The following is a 22559-nucleotide window of genomic DNA, read 5'->3' as shown; positions in this document are numbered from 1 at the left end:
CACTGTGGGCTTACACATGCGCCCGGAGTCAAAGAATTTGAAAGTCGTGTCCATTGGTCTGCGCATGTGCCCTGGATCACCTCATGCTTCTGACTGAAGTAATAAAGGGTGGGGTGGACCGACCATGTCTTCAGTTCCTTCTCACCCCGCATGGGTTGGGTCAGAATCTTTAGCATCCTCAGGTCTCATGTCATTCTGCAAAACCATATTAATCCAGTTGCAAATAGTTCATAATTTTAATAGGATATGTCCCTGCTAGGTTGAGCGCTTATGTGTGCAACTGCACGGCACAAGGAACGTGGACCATCTCAAGAGTCTAGAATGCATATCAATATACTGGAATTATGTGCAGTAAGAAAGGTATGTGAATCTTTTCTTCCATTCATCTGCTCTCACCATGTCCTGATACAGTCAGACAACTACAACTGTCTTCTACACCAAGAAGCAAGGGGGAGTGAGGTCTGCCTCCCTGTGTGCAGAGACAGTCACACCAGTTCCAGAGACTGTCAGCAGTCAGATCACCCTATCTGCAGCCTACCTTCCAGGGACGCATAATGTGCTCGAATACTTCTGCAGACACTTCACGACTTACCACAAGTGGGAAGCTCACAACATGGTGCTGCGTGACATTTTCAAACAGTGAGGAACCCCAACCAGAGAGCTCTTCGCTTCCTAGGCCAACAAGAAGTGCACAACATATTGCTCCAGAGGAGCCTTATATTACTGCTCCCAGGGCAATGCTCTCCTTCTTTCCTGGCCAGACCAGTTCAACTTCCCTCCACTGCTGCTACTACCACAAGTTCTATGCAAAATATGGCAGGACAGGGCAACAATCATCCTGATCTTCCCTTTGTGGCCCAGACAGTTCTGGTTCCCCAACCTCCTGTGCATGTCACCTTGGCCGTTGATTACCCTCCCAATATTTCCTGAGCTCTTGGTCCAGTGCAACAGCAGCCTCAAACACCCCAAATCCATGACCGCTCTACCTCAGGGTGTGGTATTTGGATGGGCGGCATCCCTAGAACGTGCACGCTCCTCAGCTGTATGAGACAGCCTCTCTAATAGCAGAAAGGACTCAACTAGAAAAAGTTACCTAGCTAAAGGAAAACGCTTCGCATCCTGGGCACAACAAAGAGTTCTACCAGAAACTACAGCTATCCTTGAAGACATCGGGTCTACCCCTCTGGCTCTTTGCGAGTCCACTTAGTGACAGTCAGTGCAGTCCGTCCACCTCCTCTGGACTACTCCATCTTCACACACCCACTAACCAATTGATTCTGGTATAAGACGCAGCTGCTGATGCCTCCTTTGGGAGGGTGGTTCTCCGCTCAACCCTATCGTCCTCATCCTTGCACCCTCCTCCTACTTAGGAACTGTTTGTCAATCGCCCACAATAGAATACAGTAGAGACCATCACTCAAAGAAGAAGCTACTTATCTATAACTGCAGTTTCTTCAAGATATGTGGTCTTTGCCTGATTCTACTATCTGCCTGCCTTCCCTTCTGCTTTGGATATTCTCTGATTGGCAGTGGAGAAGGAATTGCAGAGGTGGTTGGTCTGCCCCACCTTTTATCACCTTGGTCGTAGGCATGAGGCGAGCCAGGGCACATGTGTGGACCAACGGGGGAAGGGATAGCTCAGTGGTTTGAGCATTGGCCTGCTAAACCCAGGGTTGTGAGTTCAGTCCTTGAGGGGGCCACTTAGGGATCTGGGGCAAAATCAGTACTTGGTCCTGCTAGTGAAGGTAGGGGGCTGGGCTCAATGACCTTTCAGGGTCCCTTCCAGTTCTATGATAAGTATATCTCCATATACACCTCTACCTGGATATAAGGCAACCCAATATAACACAAATTTGACTATAACGTGGTAAAGCAGTGCTCCGGGGGTGGGACTGCGCACTCCAGCAGCTCAAAGCAAGTTTGATGTAGCACAGTTTCACCTATAACATGGTATGATTTTTTGGCTCCCGAGGACAGCGTTATATCAGGGTAGAGGTGTATATAGACACTACTTTCAAATTCTCCAACTCTGGGCACAGGGTGTGCATGTGTAATTCCACAGTGGACTACAGATAGGGACCACGCATCTCAAAGAACCTCCAGTTACAGGTAAATAACCTCCTCTTTCCTGGAATGCATTTAAAAACAACTGCAGGGGTATTTTGAATAAAGAACTATGCATACACAAATCTGTCAGCATCAATAAACATGTCTGTAGTTGAGTTGCTGAGACAGACTATTAGCAACAGTTCCTTATATCCTTGTCTTTTTATTCCTTTCACTTCCTATTGGCTGCCACTTTCTTTGGTTACCAGAGTGACACCCAGCAAGTGATGGTCAGTCTCTTCCTGCAATTAACAACATAAAATACTTTGTACTGATCTAGTGTCTTCCACTGGAGGCGTTCAAAGCACTTTGCAGACATTAAACAAATAGGATGCAATGGTATTGGCTTAGTTAAAATAATTATTATTCTTATTTTCTTATCCTGTTTCTCCATTTGTGTTTGGCTGCTTTGGCAGATGACAAATAGGGTGTGGTTTTTTTGGTTTTTTGTTTTGTTTTTTTTTAAAGCTCATAATACAACTCTCTCCACTTTGAATGTTAGGCAATTGTACTGCACCATGTTGGTCCTTGGTCACCACCTTTCTCTTCATATCTTTGTTTCTTAAAATATTCCAGTCAGATTCTTCAAATGTTTTTAATGCCTAAATCTACCCACTGCCTCCCCCAAATTAGAATGAAAGTTTTAATTGAGAGAGTGTGAGTGCATGCACTCAAACTGGAATTTGTTGACTTCTGACTAGTATAGTTAGATTTTGCCATTGCACTTAATTTTGGAATAAAGGTAATTTCTCTCCTGTACACTGATGAATTCAAGTAATAAAAATATACTGTGGCACACTGATTTTTTCCATGTTTCTCAAATGGTCAGTGTTTAGACTGACAGTATTTCTAGCTGATCCCATGGAATTCAGCCATTATTTAGGCCCGAATACAGGAATTTTCTCCCCCAGATTTCCCACTGTTGCTGATATGGGTTTAGCTCAGTCGGTGCTAGCAATGTTGGGGATCATAGTGTAGATGGGAACCTGGCTGCTGACAACATTTTAAGCACCACCTCATCTTACCTTGCTTAGAGCTGGTCTAATTGACATAGTGTTGAAACTGGTGGAAGCAGCTGGCCATCTGTTTCCATTTGGGCTACCCATGTTGCTAATACTGGTGGAGCTGAACCAGTGTTAGCAACAGTGGGATATTTTTGAAGAATTTCCATAGCATAGACAAGGCTCTAATATGAGAGACATGACAACATTATGACTGTTTCAAGTGGAATATGGTGTGTGTATATATAGACTCAAATTCCCTGCTGATGTAAGTGGGCAGAACTCCATTGAAGTCAATGGCGCTGATACTATGTACTTTAGCAGGCAATTTGATTGTGATGCATAAAATATCCAAACAAATGATATTTGTCTTTAGTTAACACCTTAATTATACAGGTTGGACTGCGACACGTAGGCCTCACTGTTGTAGAAGAAGCAGAGTATAAAGTTATATAAATGGATGCAGAGAGCAGAAAGGAGAAGTTTGTCTGCATAAGTACCAAAGGAACAGTAGTAGTGCTCATTTCTAAAACAACTGCTGGCCAGCTTTTCAGAAGGAATGCAAGGTACCAAGATGTATCTAACTGTAAAAGGAATAGTGTCTAAGACAAAAAAAAAGTTAGTCTAAACTTTCATGCACACTGCAAGTTTTCCAACAAAGTATGCAAATGTAAGACAACTTTGCAACTGGAAAATAATTAGTGTTCATTGTCTGGAAGTAGATCTCTAGACTTTAAGGTCATTGAACTAATTTAATTTTTTTGGGGGGGTGATGGTGTGTGTTTATCATGCTAACAGCTAATGAAATATTTTATTCCCCTTTGTTTAAGACACATTCTCATGTGTTAATGTTAGGTTGAGCCAGAGTAAAGTGACTTCTTGCTGGCAGAAGAAGGTGACTGATTTGTAATTTAAAAAAAAAATTGTTTTTTACAGGTTTTCAGTAGTCCTGAATCTGAGAATGACTGACTAACCTGCTTAGCTGATTTTCTTATGTACTAGCTTGAAGATCCTACACTCCAGGGACCAGTCTAATTTGTAGTTGTGAAGTTTCTTTTTAGGATTTTGATCTCCACCCAGTAAATGTGGTTGCTTCCCTGAATAGGCTCTGATTGTATATAGTAGTAGAGGTAGAGAGGTAAAATGTATGCTTATAAGGAAATGGGAGATTGTAAAAAGGGACATTAACTTCAGTTACATTTCTCCCTCAAAATTTTGTATCTACTAAAGTTACAAGTAAATTACTAGAACTGAAAGAAGTGTATTAGGAAGAATATTCTCTATATTTTCATTTTGTTTAATCCCTACATTTTGGCAACATTTTGGGCACAGTCAGTTTACATGCATGGAAATAGTGGGAGTTAGTTTCTCTTCTGCCCTTATAATCAAACATCAAGAGGGGAGAGAAAAATCCCTTATACACCTTTCATGTATAAGGAGGGGAGGGTGGAAAGTGTATCAGGGCATTCTGTTTAAAGTAGGCTCTATCAGAAACTGAAGGAGGTTTTACATAATTCATGGTAACAGTGCCTTTTTATTCTCTGTTCCTAGTAATTTCAAATATTTGGGGCTTGATTTTTCATAGACTGTGGCCTGAGAGCTGCATCTATTTTTGTACACATGTGCATGTTTTCTATTGCACATTCATTTACTGCAGTTGTGTACACAGTGGGAGGGATTGGCATGCTCACAAAAAGTCCCTGACTTGAAAATGCATTGGCCGACCAACCAGGGGCATAGGAGAGGTTCGAGGTGTGGGCTCCGGCCCGGCGCAGCTTACCTTGAGCAGCTCTCATTGCCTTGAGCAGCCTCCGTTCCCAGCCAATGGGAGCTTTGGTGGAGGTACCTGCGGGGGGGGGGGAGCAGCGAACACAGCCCTCTGTCCCCCCCTTCCCCATGGGCTGCAGGGACATGGTGCCGGCCGCTTCCAGGAGCAGCGCTGGGCCAGGGCAGGCAGGGAGCCTGCCTTAGTCCTGCAGTGCCACAGGGGTGGCTATCCCGTAGGCCGTAGTTTGCCCGCCCCTGCCTTTAGCTGTTCATTTCCAGACTTCTGAGGGAAACAGGGTTGGTAGAACTATTCTGTGGAAATTCTCACATTCTCTGGGATTCCATTGACATGCTTTCAATTGTAACTATTTGCTAATTAAGTTTTGCATTTACAAGTAAATATGTACAATCTGGCAGTTACGGTTGCCAGGGAAAAAACTATAGCTGAATTTCCCAAAGTGTAGGTAGTGTTGAATTACATCAGGCTGTTTTTATTTAATGAATAAACCGATCTAATATTTGTGGGATGTAATTCAGATGGGAATTTGTATCAAGAAGCTTGCAGCAGACTGGTTAGCCCTGCCTTGGTGCTCGTTGTAGAGGGGAGGGGACCAAAATCCTTCCCTGTGAAATGTGGGCATAATGCCAGTCCTCGGTGCAAAGGCTCTGAGGCTAGTGATGTACATTAAACTCTCTAAAATAGGAATGGCACCAGCATAGCCTGCTCTCTTCAATGCCATCCAGCAGAACAAGCTTAGTGTGCCTGTGCACCTTCCCAATATGGCCAAGTGGCTTTGATGCTGTGGCTCTAAAAAACTAACACCTCAGTGATTTGTCCATCCACCCGGAGAATTCCTTCAAAGGAGCATCAGTGCTTTTGGGTGGTCTTTTCCTTTAGAAAATGTCAGTACTCTTCAATGCCAAATCTTTCCTGGTGTTTGGTGGGTGCACTGGGCTAAAGGAGAGTGTGGATAAAGGAGCTCTGATCCCACTCTGTCCTCCAGGACAAGATCCTCAGTAATAGGACACAATTTCCTGCTGCCACTTTAAAATGCTAGGAGAGGGCTCAGGTACCATTCACACCTGAGATCCAAGAGGGAGTGGTTTCTTGGTTAGGTGGATAGTCAGAAGCAGCACTATGGATTTCTCTGATTTGCCTCACCCATTTAGTTTTCTATAGGCAGAATGGTTGTGGAATCAGCATGTGTCTGCTTATCTCCCCTCAGCATGCCAGGGCAAAAGCTAGTTCTTAGGTTGCAGATAGGCAAAGAACGTTTAAAATGAGGCTTTAAAGAAGTTTAGCTTTCCATAATTATCATATTGCATAGGTAACAGTGTAACTACTGGTAGCAACACTGCCAGGGTTTTCACGTGCTTTCATGTATATGTTTACGTCCTGTGTGTGGATTTTAATCTAAAGCCACGTTAATTGACTGGGGGTACCACTAAAACAGCCAAGTAAACTGAGCCTGTTTAAATAAGTTTTGAGATATTTGAGCACGGTCCCTGAATGTAACTGTTACAATGAACAAAATATGAGCTTCAGTTCAGGATTGCTGATAACATTTTTCTTCCTCAGGAAGACTATGATCGTCTGAGACCGTTATCTTATCCTATGACAGATGTCTTCCTTATCTGCTTCTCAGTGGTAAATCCAGCCTCATTTCAAAATGTGAAGGAGGAGTGGGTACCAGAGCTAAAGGAATATGCACCTAATGTACCCTTTTTATTAGTAGGAACCCAGGTATGTCTGGTTTTATTTTGCTTGTTTTATTTAAATAATCCAGATCATCTAACGTGTGTGCTTTCTTTGGGCCCAAGGCCCCTGCAGCAGGATCCAAATAACTCCTTCTCTGACTTCAACTGGAAGAGTTAGACCTAGCCTACACCTATAACTTACGTAGACCTAGCTACGTTACTCAGGGCTGTGAAATATTTCATGCCCTGAGCACTGTAGTTAAGACATCAGTACATGAGAATGGTCTGACCCAGTTTGGCCAGTGGTGGTCCTAGCCCAGTATCCTGTCTTTTGACAGTGGCTGGTACCAGATGCTCCAGAAGGAATAAACTGTATTGTAATGGCAAGTATTGAGTGATTCATCCCATTATCCAGTTCCAGCTTCTGGCAGTCAGAAGTTTGAGGATACCCAGAGCATCGGGTTGCGTCCCTGACGGTCTTAGCTAATAGCCATTGATGGACCTATCCCTCCATGAACTTATCTATCGTATATACTCGTTCATAAGCTGAATTTTTTTAGTAAAAAAGGGAAGCACCAGAGACGGGGGTTGGCTTATGAACGGGTGTAGCGAGGGAGAGGTGGGACGCAGCCCCTCCCCCCAACAGAGGGAGCAAGGAGAGGCAGCACAGCCAGGAGAGACAGAAGGGAAGAGATGGGGCCAGAGTCTCTCCGCTTCTGGCCACACTGCTCTCCCCCCAGCCTCCAAAGCAGCTGCCGCTCTGGGGCTGGCAGGCTGCAACCGTGCCGCTCAGCCCCGCCCCCCAGAGCAGGCTGCAGCCGTGCCGCTTGGGCGCCTGAGCACGCTGCGGCCGTGCCGCCCGGCCCAGCCCGCTGGAACATGCTGCGGCTGCACCACCCAGTCTGGCCCACTGGAACATGCTCCGGCCGCGCTGCCTAGCCTGCTGGAGCAGCTCCAGCCAGGTTAGAGACATCCTCTCCTGGCCCTCCCCAGATAAGGTGGGAAGGGATGGAATGGGGAGAGTGTGGGGGTCCTGGGCTAGGGGTGGAGTCATGTGGGGGGTGGTCACAGGAGTTACTCCCCTGACTCCCAGCTTCTCCTCTCCCACCCCCCAAATTTCCCCACCAGTTGCTGTCCCGGCCCGTCAGGGTAAGAGGCTGGAGCGCCAGGACACTTTGTTTACTTAGCTTTACCTCCATGCCTGCGGACACTCGATGTAAACAAACCATCTCGGCCCACCAGCGGCTTATCCTGATGGTCTGGGAGCCAAAGTTTGCTGATCCCTGAATTATAGGGTCGGCTTATGAACATTTTCCATTTTTACTTACCCACCCTGGGGGGGGTCAGCTTATAAACGAAATGGCTTATGATCCAGTATATACGGTAATTCTTTTTTGAACCCAGTATTACTTTTGACCTTCACAACATCCCCTGGTAATGAGTTCCACAGGTTGACTGTGCATTGTGTGAAGTAGTAGTTTTGTTAGTTTAAACCTGCTGCCTGTTAATTTTATAGGGTGACCCCTGGTTTTTGTATTATGTGAAGGAATAAATAACACTTTTCTATTCACTTTTTTTATCCACACCATTCATGATTTTATAGACCTCTATCATATCCCCCTTAGTTGTCTCTTTTCCAAGCTGAACAGTCTTAGTATTTAACTTCTCTGCATATGGAAGATGTTTCATACCCTGAATCAGTTTTGTTGTCCTTCTGTCCTTTTTCCAATTCGAGTACTGTATATCTTTTTTGAGATGGGGCGACCAGAACTCCACCCAGTATTCAAGGTGTGGTTGTAGATTTATGTAGTGGCATTATGCTATTTTCTTTCAGACCTTCCCTCTTATTAGGCAACCTAACCCCCAATGTAGATGCAGGTAAGTTCAATGGAAAGATTCTCCCACTGACCTAGGTACTGCCTTTCAGAGAGGTGGATTAATTACGTCAATGATGTAGGAAGCATCTATACTATGCTGCTGTAGTGTAGACATGATCTTGCTCACATCCAATAGTAGGAAAACAGGGTCACTTGTGTTCTAAGTATTCCTGAGTGAATAACTGATTCTTCAGTTTGTTGGCCATACTGAAAAAATTAAAACTAGATTTTGGGTAGACCTAAATGAATTTTTTTCTAAATTTTTGGTGAACTGAAGAGTCAAAGAAAATTATTGTTTCAAGGTCATACAAAATGTTTAGTTTGAGGTTTTAAAATCTTTAAAAAAAATAAATCCAGTAAATTTCAAAACAAATTTGTTTAGATTGTATACACCTCATTTAGAAAATGTCAAAACAAAATGTTTCAAATTTATGGGAATATTTTTAGCGCCCCCCCCCCCCCCCCCCCATCAATATGGTGAATTCCCCATGAATTTGCAAAATGTTTCCATCAACCTACATCTGCATTTTTCAGTGAAAAGTTTTGGCCAAAAAGTGTGTCACAGCTCCAGCGTTACCTTCATTCTATTAAAACAAAATGCATCATGTTACACAAGCAGTTGAGGCTATTGAGCAGGGAGCTGGGTTTACAAGCATTACTCTTCCAGGTAACTCACTGAAATCAATAAGATTACTAGTCCCAGAATGCACTGCAGGATTGGGCCCCACAGTAGTAGCATAAGCCTGTGCCACAACTAATAGTCCTATCCAGTACCCATTGAAACAAATGGAGAGACTTCTCTTGATTTCAACGGACATTGGATTTATAGGGAACCAGGGCATAGGCAGTCTGGCTTAGCGGTCATGGCTGTGCTGGTGTCCACGTATCAAGGATGGCCATGAGGCAGTAGTTAGAGAGCAAGGATCAGAGTAGTCACTAGACCTGGTATCAACAGGCAGGAGGCTGGGGTTGGAGGCCAGAGATCAGAAAACAAGGTGAGGTCTGGAGTCACAGCATGCCAGAAGTCTGCATGATTATCTAGACAACTTCTTGGGGCACCCTCCAGGATTAAATAGTGAGCAAGAACCAATCAGAAGGCCACAGGGTGCTGTCACTCTGGACCCTGTGGGCAGTACTTCCTGAGGTGCCCAATCGCCATAGTGCCCCTTGGATATGGCACTGCATGGCCTCTCCGTAGACTGTCAGATGACCTAGGGTCCACAGTGCCAGGTTCTAGTCCCATGGATTGTGGTCTAAGCAGAAGCAGCTCAAGTTTTCCCCAGTGTGTACTGGATTAATCCTGCCCCTCCTGTGTTCATTGGTGATTCTGGAGTGTCACACTGAAGTTAAGGAAAAAGAGCTGAGAATAAATAACCCACATACCCTTCCTTTGGATACGCAGGTATTGGGGACCTGATCTACATCTTCATGTGGTTTTTGGATCAGGCCCTAGAACTGAGGACATGTTATGGCTCAATGATTTCTATTTGAAATATGTGTATAATCATCATGCAATATTATTACCATCTTTCTGACTAGATTGATCTTCGTGATGATCCAAAAACGTTAGCAAGATTGAATGATCTGAAGGAGAAGCCTATATCTATGGAGCAGGGACAGAAGTTAGCAAAAGAGGTAAGTCAGACACTCGGGGGGGAAATAAACCTGCTCCTACCCAACTTATTCTTGATTGCATTCTTTTCTCCTTATGTGCTATTTTCATACTTATTTCACCAGTCTAGATAACCAGCCTCACTTAGATGTTTCCGTTTTAATAACAGTGTAAATCTTTTCAATACAGAAGTCAATAATGATTGAGTCAGATAATTAATTCAAATGGGGGATGTACCTGTAGGCTGTTAATCATTACAAAACAAACTCTTTTTTAAATGTCAGGAAGATGCTAGGCATTTTTATTTATAGCCCATTTTCAGAAACGAATCTACAAGTTGGCAACAATTTTTTTTTCTTCCTGTTCTTTAGCTGAAGGGTTTAGGACTGTACAGTCAACCCAAAACAAGCTGCTTGTAACATGCTTTCTTCAGAAGCAGAATCTAAAGAAATGAATTCCAAAACTATCATCAAAAGACAAAGAAAAGGAATAATTTGCTTTACAGGACATGGAACATATTGGGATGATTTTTCTAGGTTAAACAAGACTTTGGGGTGTTTCTATAAAAACAAAAAAACCTCAAGAGCTAACGAATAGATCTGAATATATACTTATGTAGCTATTAAATTCATTTTTTTTTTTTTTTTGGACAGATAGGAGCCTGCTGCTATGTGGAGTGTTCAGCTTTAACACAGAAAGGACTGAAGACTGTTTTTGACGAAGCTATAATAGCCATTTTAACTCCAAAGAAACACACAGTGAAAAAAAGAATAGGATCAAGATGCATAAACTGCTGTTTGATCACGTGAGATACATTTGACAATGGCCAGGCCTACTGTGAATTTCTATCAAACGTAAATGATACAGTTCATAAGTACACAGAACTTGTTATAGATCATAGAAGTTTGTAAGCTAAACTTAGGAATCTAACCTCTGAAATCAGTGAAATTCAGAGGAACAAAACCAAGCAAATCAACAAAACTCTCGTAAGAAGCAGCCACCATCTTTTACAAATACTTTATTTGGACTGGAAGATACAATCAATCTCTCAGGGGTTAAAAAGGGTAGAGCCGGCAACAACAGCATATAAATAATGCCCTAAGTGGAGATGCTTGGCCCAAAAACACGTTGAAAATATTTCAATAGTCTCTTGCTGTGATCACATAAAAATTTCTGCCCAGTCTGTGTGGAATCTGCACAAAGAAATACCTTCTCTCTCTGCCCCAGTTATCTGCTTTTGTATGTAAGCTGCTTCCGATTCCAGTATATCCACAGAGGTGCAATAATGAGGCCAGCCACATAGCCAAAGGTAGCTCCGAGGGAACAGGAAATGGGCCATATCTGAGGGCAGAAAACATACAGTAAAAACAGAGAAACAAGGAAAATATTGTTTGAGCACAAGTTCAGTGTAATCGAAATACTGAAAGGCGGTACAACCTTTTTCTCTTTAAAGCTTGACGTGCTTTCCTAAAGAATGCGAAAAGTATAACAATCATACATGCATTTATCATGAACACTAAGTGTTGTACAGTTAACTAATATGCATTAAAATGTAACCAGCCTTTTGCCTACTGCAGGCTTAGTGTGATACTCACAAAAGCATCTGAGAAACTTAAGTATTTGTGTTACCTGAAGTTTGGGCCAGATTTATTGAAAAAGTATTCTTCAATTTTTCTGCACCCCTTTTGAGACTTAAAAAAAAAAAAAAACCTGCATATTTTACAACATACACTTGTACCTTTTGCCTTCTTTCTCCACATGGACCTTCTAAGCTGTTGGATAAGTGTGCAGAAAAGAATGAAGAATTCCAAATGAGCCTACATACCAAGATGGGGACAGGGTTTGGTTGACTACACATACCAGCATGGACTTGAAAAGCAGGCAGGGGAATTTCATAGTTCCTTCCTACTGCTAGTCAAAGGGGAAGTATGGATGCTGACTGCATATTTTACACACAGTTCAGCAATCAAAAAGCAGGCCCAGTTAAATGCAGGCCCCACTGGGATTTACTGCTTAGAAATTCATTTCATTTCCTACTACAAGGGCAGAATTGGCTCAATATGGTCAACTCATTCTCACACTGCCTCCGGTAATGGGGCAAGTACTAGAGTGGATTTTTTTTTCCCATAGTTGAACCTGGGGGGAGAGGGTGAAATCAAAAAAGTATTTAAATTAAAGCCCTAATCTAGCCTAGGACGTGGTGGTTAGAGAGTAATTACCACCCAGTAACATCCCATCAAATGAAGAGCCTCACTATGTTGGTGACGAAAGATAAATTTTAATTCCTATTCTTATGATTCCTCCATCTTTTGCCAGGGCAACCCTTACTATGTCTGCAGAACAATTATCTCCATTTTGAGGCAAGTATACAATGTACTATTCTTCTCCTGTCTTCAAGGTGGAGGAGAAAACTGGGCATCAGAAACTATCACTTTCTAGCTTTTTCGCTCCAGGTCTTGGCTTGTGCTTCATGAGCAGCAAAGAGTGTGTTTGCTCTTTATGGTACTCATCTTCCTTCTGAAGTCAGCTTTTTCCTAGCTTTGATTCTGTCCATTACATCCTTCAGGTTTGGGGAAGCATATTTCCCTCCTATCCTCTGACCCTGAGAAGTTTAACTCGAATAAGTACTTTGGTCCTCTGCTGTTTCACCTTCCTTATTGTGTGCAGTTTTGTAAGCATTATTTGGAGGTCTTTAGGAGTGTAGCAAAGATGACTGACTATAAATGAGGTGCCTTAGGTACTCTTTATTGACCTTGAGTCACTTTCCATTCATGGCCCCTGTTTGTATTAGGTAATTTTGTTCAACAGTGTCATAACTGCTGCCTCTTTTAAACCAAAGATTTGGTCATTTTCATTCATTAAGAACGGCACAGCATCTCTTTGGTATAAAGTCTTGATGTCGTCACACAATAAGGTATTACATACATTTAAAAATAGTGTAGTGTGTTTTGTGGCTTTGGGTAAGATCATGCTTCAGTTGATGCTTTGCATTTCCATTATCAGGTTGAAATCAGAATTGTACAGGTCATTATACATGTTTACAAAGCAAAAATCTCTGCAATGATATAACAAATGTGTTACCTTCTGTATGAAAGTGCCTCTTGCAGTACCACTAATGGTAAGAAGAAACCATTTGTATTTCAGCCAAGTCAAATACCTCACAATGGCTTGATTAACTTGGCAGTTTTCTTTGTGTCCAGTTCACTAACTCTAAGTGATCAGTGACCCTTTATTAAAAATCTTAGCTACATTAAGTGAATTCAAGTATGTAGGTCCTCATCTGCTTGTCACAAGTACATGTTGTTCCTCGTGGCTTTTGGAATCTTTCATATTTCCCCTTGTGAATCAATATCCCTCACAATCTACAGCAACTCTTTTTTTGCCCCATCCATGCTCTTACTGGGTCAATCAACTGCTACTATGACTTAAGGAATTGTGGGGGATAGTTATAGCTTCTCCTGGTCCAATTGTAAACTACATCAAACCTGGTGTAAAGCTCAACATTAAAAACCCTCCTGCATTCTCAATCATTGTCCAGCACTTCATAACTTTATTTTTTTAAATACTGCCATCACTTTCTTCCTAACTTCAAAAGCATTCTTCCTTGCTTCCTTTTAAATCTGTGCTAGTATACTGAAGGTTATAGACCATGCCATCAAAATTCAATCCAGAGATCTTTGACAGACCTCTGCAATCCTCCCTTGGATTTTAGACAGACAGACACACTCTTACTTTTCCCAGCAACTAAGTGGAAGGGGGCAAAGAGACAAGGAATGCCACAATTCCAGTGGCACAGAAGGAAAGGATATTGGGCCAGATGCTCGGCCTGACTGCAGTCCCTTTGCACTGCTCTGATGGCACAAAGGAGCTGTAAAGCCAGTTTTACTTGGCCTCCCGTGGATTCCCCGAACATGGGGGAAAATCCGCAGCATGTACAGACTGAGCCTAGCTATGTTGTGCTCATCTTCCTCATAGCCTCCAGGGTAAGGAGTGAAATGGGGGGTTGAGAATATTGTCAGAGCCCTTCTGCACCGTTCTGACCCTTGTCTGCTGGAATGGCCCTTGAAGCTGACTTGCAGCCAGGTGGAATTTACAGGAGCCCAAAGGCTCTTCTAGGTTGAATTAGCTGCTGGCTGGCCCCAAGACTGAGAAACTGCAGAGATAACAAAGTGGCCTCTGCCCCCCTGGACTACTGTGGTAACTGGAGCCACAAAACAATCACAGTGCAACTTCCTCCAATTGTGATGTGTCATGGCATAAGAGACCCACAAAAACACTCATGACAACACACACAGCAACTGTAACTTCATTGATTCCATAAGGGCTCTCCTGATCTTCAAGGCTGAGTATCACTGCTCTCGATTGTTTCCTGGACTCTAATTCCCATAGGTTCAAATCATTTTCTGCTTTGCCTTTTTGAATCAAATTAATTTTCTTGGTCAGGCTGGATTCTCCGTGGTTTCTACATTTGCCCTCTGTATTTGAGTTGGCTTCCCTTCACTTCCCCATACCATGTATCAACTATCCCATTCGGGACATGACAAAATAGAATCTAAGCAGTAAATACTTCTGTCTAGTTAAATAAAAGATTTTGTTCTACTTTTAAAATGTATGGAAGTATTAAGATCATGCGGATTGCAGTCCCCTCTCAAAGCTCATTCTAGTCCTCAGAGAATTTAGAGGACTGTACACAATTTAGTTTATTTTCTACTCTCTGCCCAACAGGAGTTAGGCACCTTTCTCTGCAGCCCCTATCTACACACCCTCACTGGTTCCCACATGAAAGTTGGGTCAGGAACACATAAATAGGAAGGTAGGCTGCATCCTCACTTCAGGTCAGAGAGAGGGGAAAGTTTCTGGTTGTGAGACAGGGAAAGCTATGACTTCCTTCAGACAACTATCACAAATTGTCCTGCTTCTGAGATGCCCGAATAAACATCAATCAGCATCCCCACAAAACCCATGAAAGCAGCCAGTTTCCATATGGTATACATGTGAAAAATGGCCAATTCTAAGGTGTGTGTAATTATGAATCTGAATTGAACAGCTGCTTGGAAAAAAAAAAATCTAGCATCCACTCGCCAATTATTGCACAAAGACACTATTTTAAGGGAGGGAGCATGGTCCAGTAGTTAGAGCACAAGACAGGCATTCTGGATTCTATTCCTAGCCTGGCCACTGACTTGTTCTGTGACTTTGGGCAAGTAACTTCTCTGCGCCTCTACTTTACCATCTGTAAAAATCAGATAGTACTTGACTCAAGAAATCCCCATGAGAAGGCATTATAGAAATGCAAGGTTACTATCTGATAGACTCATTGTTAAGATGAAAACCTACTACTAAGCATATTGCAGACTGGATTGTATGGTATGGTCGCATTGCAGTGCACTGGCCCCGAGGGACTGTTAGCAGCCCATATATGGCTGCTCTGACTTATACTGGATATCTGGCCCTGCACTCAGAAGCCTCAGGATTTGGGGAGAGCAAAGGTAAATACTGCTCCCCTCATGCACCTACTTGCACTGTATGCTCGTTGTCTGCAGCTGGGGATTTGGCCTAAGATCGCACAAAGGGTAAAAATGTTATGTTGGTTAGTAACTTCTCTTACTTGTATTAGGTCTTCTACAAAAACATGCAAGCATTCAGATTCTGAGCCAGGGTCCAGTCCAGTATGGTGCTGGGCACTTGTCAACTCCCACTGCCTTCAATGAGAGAGGAGGGTGCCCAGTATTGCACAGAGAAGGCTTAGCAGGTTGTAGTATTACATCAAAGTAAGTAGCACTGCAAAACCATATAACTGGACAATAAAATTGGAACGCATCATGACTGCATGATTATTTTGCCCTTTGTTAACATGTAACTCTCATCACAAGGAATGGGAGTTGCATATAGGCAATGCTAGCAGCAACACTTACAGTTAAAGTTGCTCAATGTAGTGTATATAAAGTGGGCAGCTACCTACTAGGAAAACAGGGATTTATTTTTAAAGATGCAAATAGCAGATACAATTTTTAATACATTAAGCCTATTCTTTAGACATTGTATAAGGGCACTTCTTTGATTCCTGAACTATAACTTTAATTTTTTGTGCATACTATTTTACAAGATCCAGTCTAGAGCTGTCAATTAGGAAGTTATGTAAGTAATATGATTACACAGGTTTCAGTTAGAAATTGACTAAATAAATGTGCACAGTGATTTTTTTCCCCCTTGCACCTAAGATGCCTTACAGGCTTATATGTTTAACTTGTAATGCTATTTCAATATATGCTTTAACTTTTTTTTTTTTTTTGGGGGGGGGGGGGGGGGGGAGGAGGGTTTGCATGCATTTCTTCACTAAACCATGTGTCCGGTCACATGCTATATGTACAGCACACGATGAGTGGTGAAGAGAGAACTTTTTATTTGGCAGTTATGGCTATTAAACGTTGTTTTTAATTCACAGAAATTTAATGGGCTCTGCAAGTTCTCCATTTCCCATTATTAAAAACTGATGTTAATTAAGAAAATATAACCATTAAAAAACAAATCCACCCCCATTAAAGGAAAATAAGGTCCACACCTCCTACTGCATTTCAAAGTACATTTGGGTCCTGCTTTTCACTTTTTCTATCCAACATCCTTTTAAAACAGTCTTTACGCTAGGTAGTAAACCCAGAAGTAAACACCATAAAGAAACCCTTTGAGCTCAGCAGTATTGCGCTAAGAATTAGAGCAGCGGTACTCAGACTTCAGTGGTTCAGGAGTCAAATTAGTGATTATCCAAAAGAGCCACAGTAGTGTGAATTCATTGTTTCATTTATTATTTTTATACACATATATATTTATTCTCTCAGAAAAATGACTGACCAAGCATTATTATTTTATCAACTACAATTGGCTAACGTATTAAAAGTATCCTGATTGGTTAATAATTAAATCACAATGTTAATATCATGCACTGCAAAGAGCTGAGAGAGACTCATTAAAGAGCCACTTGCAGCTCACGAGCCTCAGTCTGAGTATCACTGAATTAGAGTATGTCTAGAGTTTGTGGTCCAGTTTTAACGCTACTTGATTGATTGCCTCCACTTGAGTTAACAAACACAGCTTTATTTGAGATGCTCCACAGAGGTTTGTTCCAGGGGGCATCTAGGCTAGTATTTACAGTCAAGTTAGTTAAATCAAGCTTGATGGCAATCAATTCACTTGAATAAAAGCAGCATCACAAACTCTAGATGGACCCAAAAGTCATACTGTATAAACAGGAACCATGAGGGTCTCTTCATTCCTTTCTGGTGTTTCTATGATAGAAGTAACCATAGTAAGGGCACGTCTACACTAAGGGATTAAGTTGACCTAAGTTACATAGTTCCAGCTACGTTATTCACATAGATGGAGTCGACATAGCTTAGGTCGACTTACTGCGGTGTCTATACTGCGCTGAGTCAATGGGAGACACTCTCCCATCAACTTAACTTACTCTTTTCATTCGGGTGGACGTACCCTAAGTGAAATATCTGTTTCAAGATCCTCTATTAGCTGCCAACAGTGATGAAGTCAACTTAGATAAAGACTACACTAAGTAAAACCAGGTATGTATGTTAACTCAGGAACAGACCTGATAGTTTAACAGTTTGGTGTTGAAAAATATAATAAAACCAAGACTGTCACATTCAAAATCCAATCTCTGTCAGGATATGTCTCTGTCAGGCCTAGTCTACACGATAAAGTTATGTTGACTCAGCTGTTTTGCTCAGGGGTGTGAAAAATCCACCCCTCTGAGCAACATAGTTAAGCCAAGCTAGCTCCAGCCTCTCAGGGAAGGTGGATTACGTACACTGATGGAAGAAACTCTCCCGTCAGCATAGGTAACGTCTACGCTGTAGTGTTTCAAGTGTAGATAAGCCATATAAACACTACAGCTGCGCCACTGTAGCGCTTCAGTATAGACACTCCACTAGTGATGGGAAGGGTTCTCCTGTCACTATAGTTAACCCACCTCCCCAAAAAGCAGTAATTATGTCGACAGAACTGAGCTAGCGCTGCCTACAAGGGGGGTTAAGTTGACATAGCTACGTCTCTCAGAGAGACACAGCTGTGCCGGTCTAAGTTTTTTTTTTTTTTTTGGTGTGTAAACCAGCCCTCAGTGAAGTATGTGTTGCTGGGACTATTAGTTGTATGGCATTTAGAACATGCCTGTGGTGTTGGTCTGTAGCCACACCACCCTGTGCTACAACTGTTGGGTCTCTCAAGCTCTTCAGCATAGAGGTGGCTCAGTAAGCTCTCTAAGCAACACCTAGATGCAGCAAAAAGTCATGCTGATGCTTGAAGTGGAACTCTTTCCTTTGAATCAGTACTGAATCTATGGTCTATGGTGTTAAAGGGCACTGTGCTCCTCTAGACGCCATCTTTCCAGTGAAACATAAAACAGAGGGCCTATCATCTAGGGTGTCCTTCTAATAACGAATAACTTGAAATGCAGCAAATTTTGAAAGAAAATTAAAAATGGCTTTGGGTATGAAATCTTTTTCCTGCCAATTTTTGTTATTATAATCCCATTTTCCTATTTTTAATGTTTTCTCTCCCTCACTCCTGTTGCTGTGCAAGACTACATAAACTGACTATACCTAAAGTGCTGTCAAAGACAAAGTAAATAAACTGAAAAATACTGAAGTAATTTTGTCTCTAGGTTTAAGTATTACTTGTAACAGGTACAAAAAAATCCAGACACCAGTGAGATTTTTAAGCTGACTGTATTCTTTTAAAGATCTCACAGCACTTTTTGTTAGACTAGAAATGTTAACTCAATGTCTGGGCAAATTCCAACTACAATAATTATTTTGCCTATTTAAATTCTACCTGTTCCAACAGTCTGCACTATCCAATCACCATATTTGACTTTTGTGTAGAGCTTCTCTGTGCTAACAGCTATCACATTCCACCTCAGTGGTGATACGTCCATAGTGGGTAAAAACATTTCCCCTACCTATCGCAGTAGGGTTTTGTGAAGCTCACAGTAATTAACTAGTGTTTGTAATATGCCTTGAAATCCTGGGATGGAAAGAATTGTGTGTATCCTGACACTGTCAACAAACTGTAGAAAAGGAAGTTCTTTCCTATTGACTAGAGCTATCACTACATTACCATCTTGTATCATGGGGTTAGAGGCAACTAGATTTTGCATACACAATTCTTTGAATCTTTTCAAAACTTAGGGTAGCTTTACTTAAAGGAATACAATTCTCCGAAAAACACTGCACCATATAAATCTTAAGTTAAAAAAAATCTTGTGACATATGTCAAACACTTATTCTACTATTCTGGTAATCTTGTGTGCTGAAAGATTTATCTTGGGAAACATATTGCAGATATCTTTGGATTTTACAGAAATGAAATTTACAAAATAAAGGTCTGATATGCAATCCTTACATCTATGGAAATTTTGCCTCAATTAGGACTGCAAGATTGGGCCCTACACCCATCAAACATTGTAAGCCTATAACCTTGCTATTTACACACTTACAAGAAGATTCCAATATTTTCAAATAAATGTAAGGCACCAAATCACACAGAAATTTGGTTAAATTTCATATTTCTGATTAACAGAGGGTCTAATAGAAAGACACTTAATCATTAGGATCCCAATTGTGATTTTCCACCATGTATTTTGTGTCTAGTGGGAATGCTTTACATTTTGAAAAATTGTTCAGACAGTGAAAGAATGTTGACATTTTATTTTTAATACTATATTTTGTTCCTGTTAGTGACGCTGATGATTAAATTGTTTAGAATATAATGTATGCTTTTAAAAATGCATTTTCATGTATTTTTTCATATATAGACAGGCCCACTAGTCTGCATAGCCCCTTGTATGCAATACTTTTTCAAAATTTAAATCTGAAAAATAAAATGGAGATTTTTGGAGACACTTGTATTTTTTTTTTTTAATTTAAAAATCTTGGTATTGCTGTCTAGATGACAAGTGGTGCATGGAAAGGAGGTAATTTGTTTGTCTAAGATCAGTGATGTGTCCAGCTTTCTGGACTTTTGAGAATACAAATCTTTCCTATTTGAATCCAGAGTGTGTGAAAGTTTGTAGTATTTAAAAAGTTAGTTAATTCTGGTGAAATACTAAAAAAAAAAAATCCAATCTTGATTTAATTGTTCAGTCATGGACTTCCTTTGTGACTTGAGGCAAATCACTTAGCTTTTCTATGCTTCAGTTCCCCATCTGTAAAATAGGGATACTTACTTCATAGGGGTGTTGCAAGGATAAATACACTCAAAAATTATGAAGGACTTTTGAGATCTACTGATGAAAAGCCCTATAAGAAATATGCATTCTTTATTTACTTATTAATCTTAACCACTGAACAGGTAAGACATAAAAATAGTGGCACTATAAACTTCCTCCACATAGCCACTGGCAACACATCTGAAGGAAACCTCTCTACCAATCATTCCTCAGCCTTTCAACTGAGATTGCTGATGAGGGTGCCAATGTTGATGTGGACAGGTGTCCACAAAGACTTAGATTAACATAGTCACTTTAAAAATTACTTTTAAAGAAAGGATCTCAGGAAGATGGAAGTGGTGTTTCAGTGGCAGCGTGAGCATCCCTGTGTTGACTGCAGAAGCATACCCATTCACATGACAGAGAGAAAACTAAGAGTACTCTACTCAAATAAGTACACTGGAATCTTCTATTTAAACAATGCAAATGAAGAGAGAAGGAAAAAGATGGCAGTAACTGCCCATTCAAACTGACAACTTGACTTGGGGCCACTTCTGTAGGAAAATGCCTGATGGGAACTTCAGAAGTAGATCTGGAGATGACTTATTCTGGCTCTCAAGTCCAGATAGTCTAGAAGAGGAACTTGGACTTGGTGAAGTATTTGCTAAATCCTGAGCTAATGGAAATACACATCTATCAATTATACAAAGCTTATTTTGATATGTACATCTGCTTATGTTTAACAGCTCTAACTTCACTAGATACCATTTAATACCTATCCTAAATCAAAGCAGTACATTTACGAACTTGTTGAACTTTAGAGACTGTAGCTGATTTGAGGTTACCTCTTCCCAGGACTGTCACAGAGCCAAAGATCAGCACTTAAATTCAGCTTGTGATGCCTCTCCTCAACCATGATTAAACATGTTTTACTATTAATGTACAGTTTGGCCCTGCCTACAACATCCATTAAAGAAAGACTAGTCCGAATCCTACTCTATGACCACAATTCTGTAAGCCATTTTATAACACAGACAAACCTTAGCTACCGAAGAAGTGGGCTGTAGTCCACGGAAGCTTATGCTCTAATAAATTTGTTAGTCTCTAAGGTGCCACAAGTACTCCTGTTCTTTTTGCGGAAATCTGTTAGCACCTTTTTGCAACAACCAAGTTTAAATGCAGTTCACTGGGAAAGTACTAACAGTGTTTCAAATCTTGCTGTGGACAAGCCAAATAAGTAATGTTTCTGATTAAATTTAGTTCATTCTTAGGGTTAAAGTGAGCAGAATTTAATGAATTTTTGTATAAGCATCACAGTATGGCAATTTTTACAGGAGTGTTTCACTACCAATAATTTCAAAGCAAATAAAGGTCACAGGTTTATATGTATGTTTGGATCTTTGGTTTTCTTTTTTATATAACTAACCCTAATGATCGCAATTTAATAAAGCTGAAGTACACAGTCTAGATGTGTGCATTAGTTGAGGAAGAGGTTTTCAGCATCAACTTATCATTGAAAACAGATTGTGATATCTAGTATGATGCATCTTTATAAGGAAAATGATTTATTTAGCTGATTTAATTTTATTACCACTTATTTCATAGCTCATGTCACATTATAAATAGCCATCTCTACAGAAAATAAAAAATTGCAGTCTTCAGCAAAGAGTAAGTTTTTGTACGGGTAAAGAGTTGTTTTGCCTACATTTGTGGGTTTCATAGCTTAACTTTCTTTTGTATGTAAGTCTGAGAAGTTAACAAATTGATACGAGGGAATAGGCTGTGGCCCTCTGCTGTTGGCACACAATTCTGATCAATTTTCAAAGCGCTGGTTTCCAACACCCTTATAAATTCAACCTTTGCCCATCTAATTACTACACAGTTGCATCAGAAACTACTACAACATAGTTTAGAAGAGACCTATGTATTGTAACCATGAATTATGCTAAAGGCTCTAAGTGTAAAGCCCATGCAAATCCTTACTCATAACAACAAGAATTTAAATATAGCTAATCTCCTACACTGAGGCCAAGGAGCTCTAATAGCACAGAGGTAATATGAAATTGTCTTAGTAATTAAAGGAAGTTTAGCATAGAAAGAAATGCAAGTCTGATAAATTACAAGAAGTTGCCCTAATTCCAGCCACATTAGACCTCATCCACTATCCAAAACAACCAACTCTCCCACTTTACCTAGCTTGAGAAGGGGAAAAAAAAGATGACTTTTGCAATATGGCCTTGAAGGGCAACAAATAATGGCTCTGGTGAAGAATTAAGGAAGTT

General features: G+C 41.0%; 2 protein-coding genes across 3 annotated transcripts in view; one reads left to right on the top strand and one right to left on the bottom strand.

Moving 5' to 3' along the window:
• RHOQ (ras homolog family member Q) overlaps nucleotides 1-10967 on the top strand; it is a 31896-nt gene extending 20929 nt beyond the window's left edge. The window contains exons 3-5 of one of the 2 annotated variants that reach the window (XM_054024571.1): nucleotides 6454-6618; nucleotides 9989-10084; nucleotides 10715-10967. In XM_054024571.1, coding sequence (XP_053880546.1) covers nucleotides 6454-6618; nucleotides 9989-10084; nucleotides 10715-10870 — 417 coding nt within the window. In that variant the 3' untranslated portion in view covers nucleotides 10871-10967. The remainder of the gene's footprint in view (nucleotides 1-6453; nucleotides 6619-9988; nucleotides 10085-10714) is intronic. The other variant, XM_054024572.1, reaches the window with a different exon arrangement.
• Nucleotides 10968-11062: 95 nt separating this feature from the next.
• The window catches only part of PIGF (phosphatidylinositol glycan anchor biosynthesis class F), a 44330-nt gene continuing 32833 nt past the window's right edge, over nucleotides 11063-22559 (bottom strand). Inside the window, exon 6 of the mRNA XM_054024570.1 lies at nucleotides 11063-11402. Coding sequence (XP_053880545.1) covers nucleotides 11289-11402 — 114 coding nt within the window. The 3' untranslated portion in view covers nucleotides 11063-11288. The remainder of the gene's footprint in view (nucleotides 11403-22559) is intronic.

Source organism: Malaclemys terrapin, chromosome 3 (assembly GCF_027887155.1).
Source record: "Malaclemys terrapin pileata isolate rMalTer1 chromosome 3, rMalTer1.hap1, whole genome shotgun sequence".
In the NCBI taxonomy this organism is placed as follows: Eukaryota; Metazoa; Chordata; order Testudines; family Emydidae; genus Malaclemys; species Malaclemys terrapin.
Note: the sequence above shows the minus strand (reverse complement) of the source record. Positions and strands in the feature narration are given on the sequence as shown.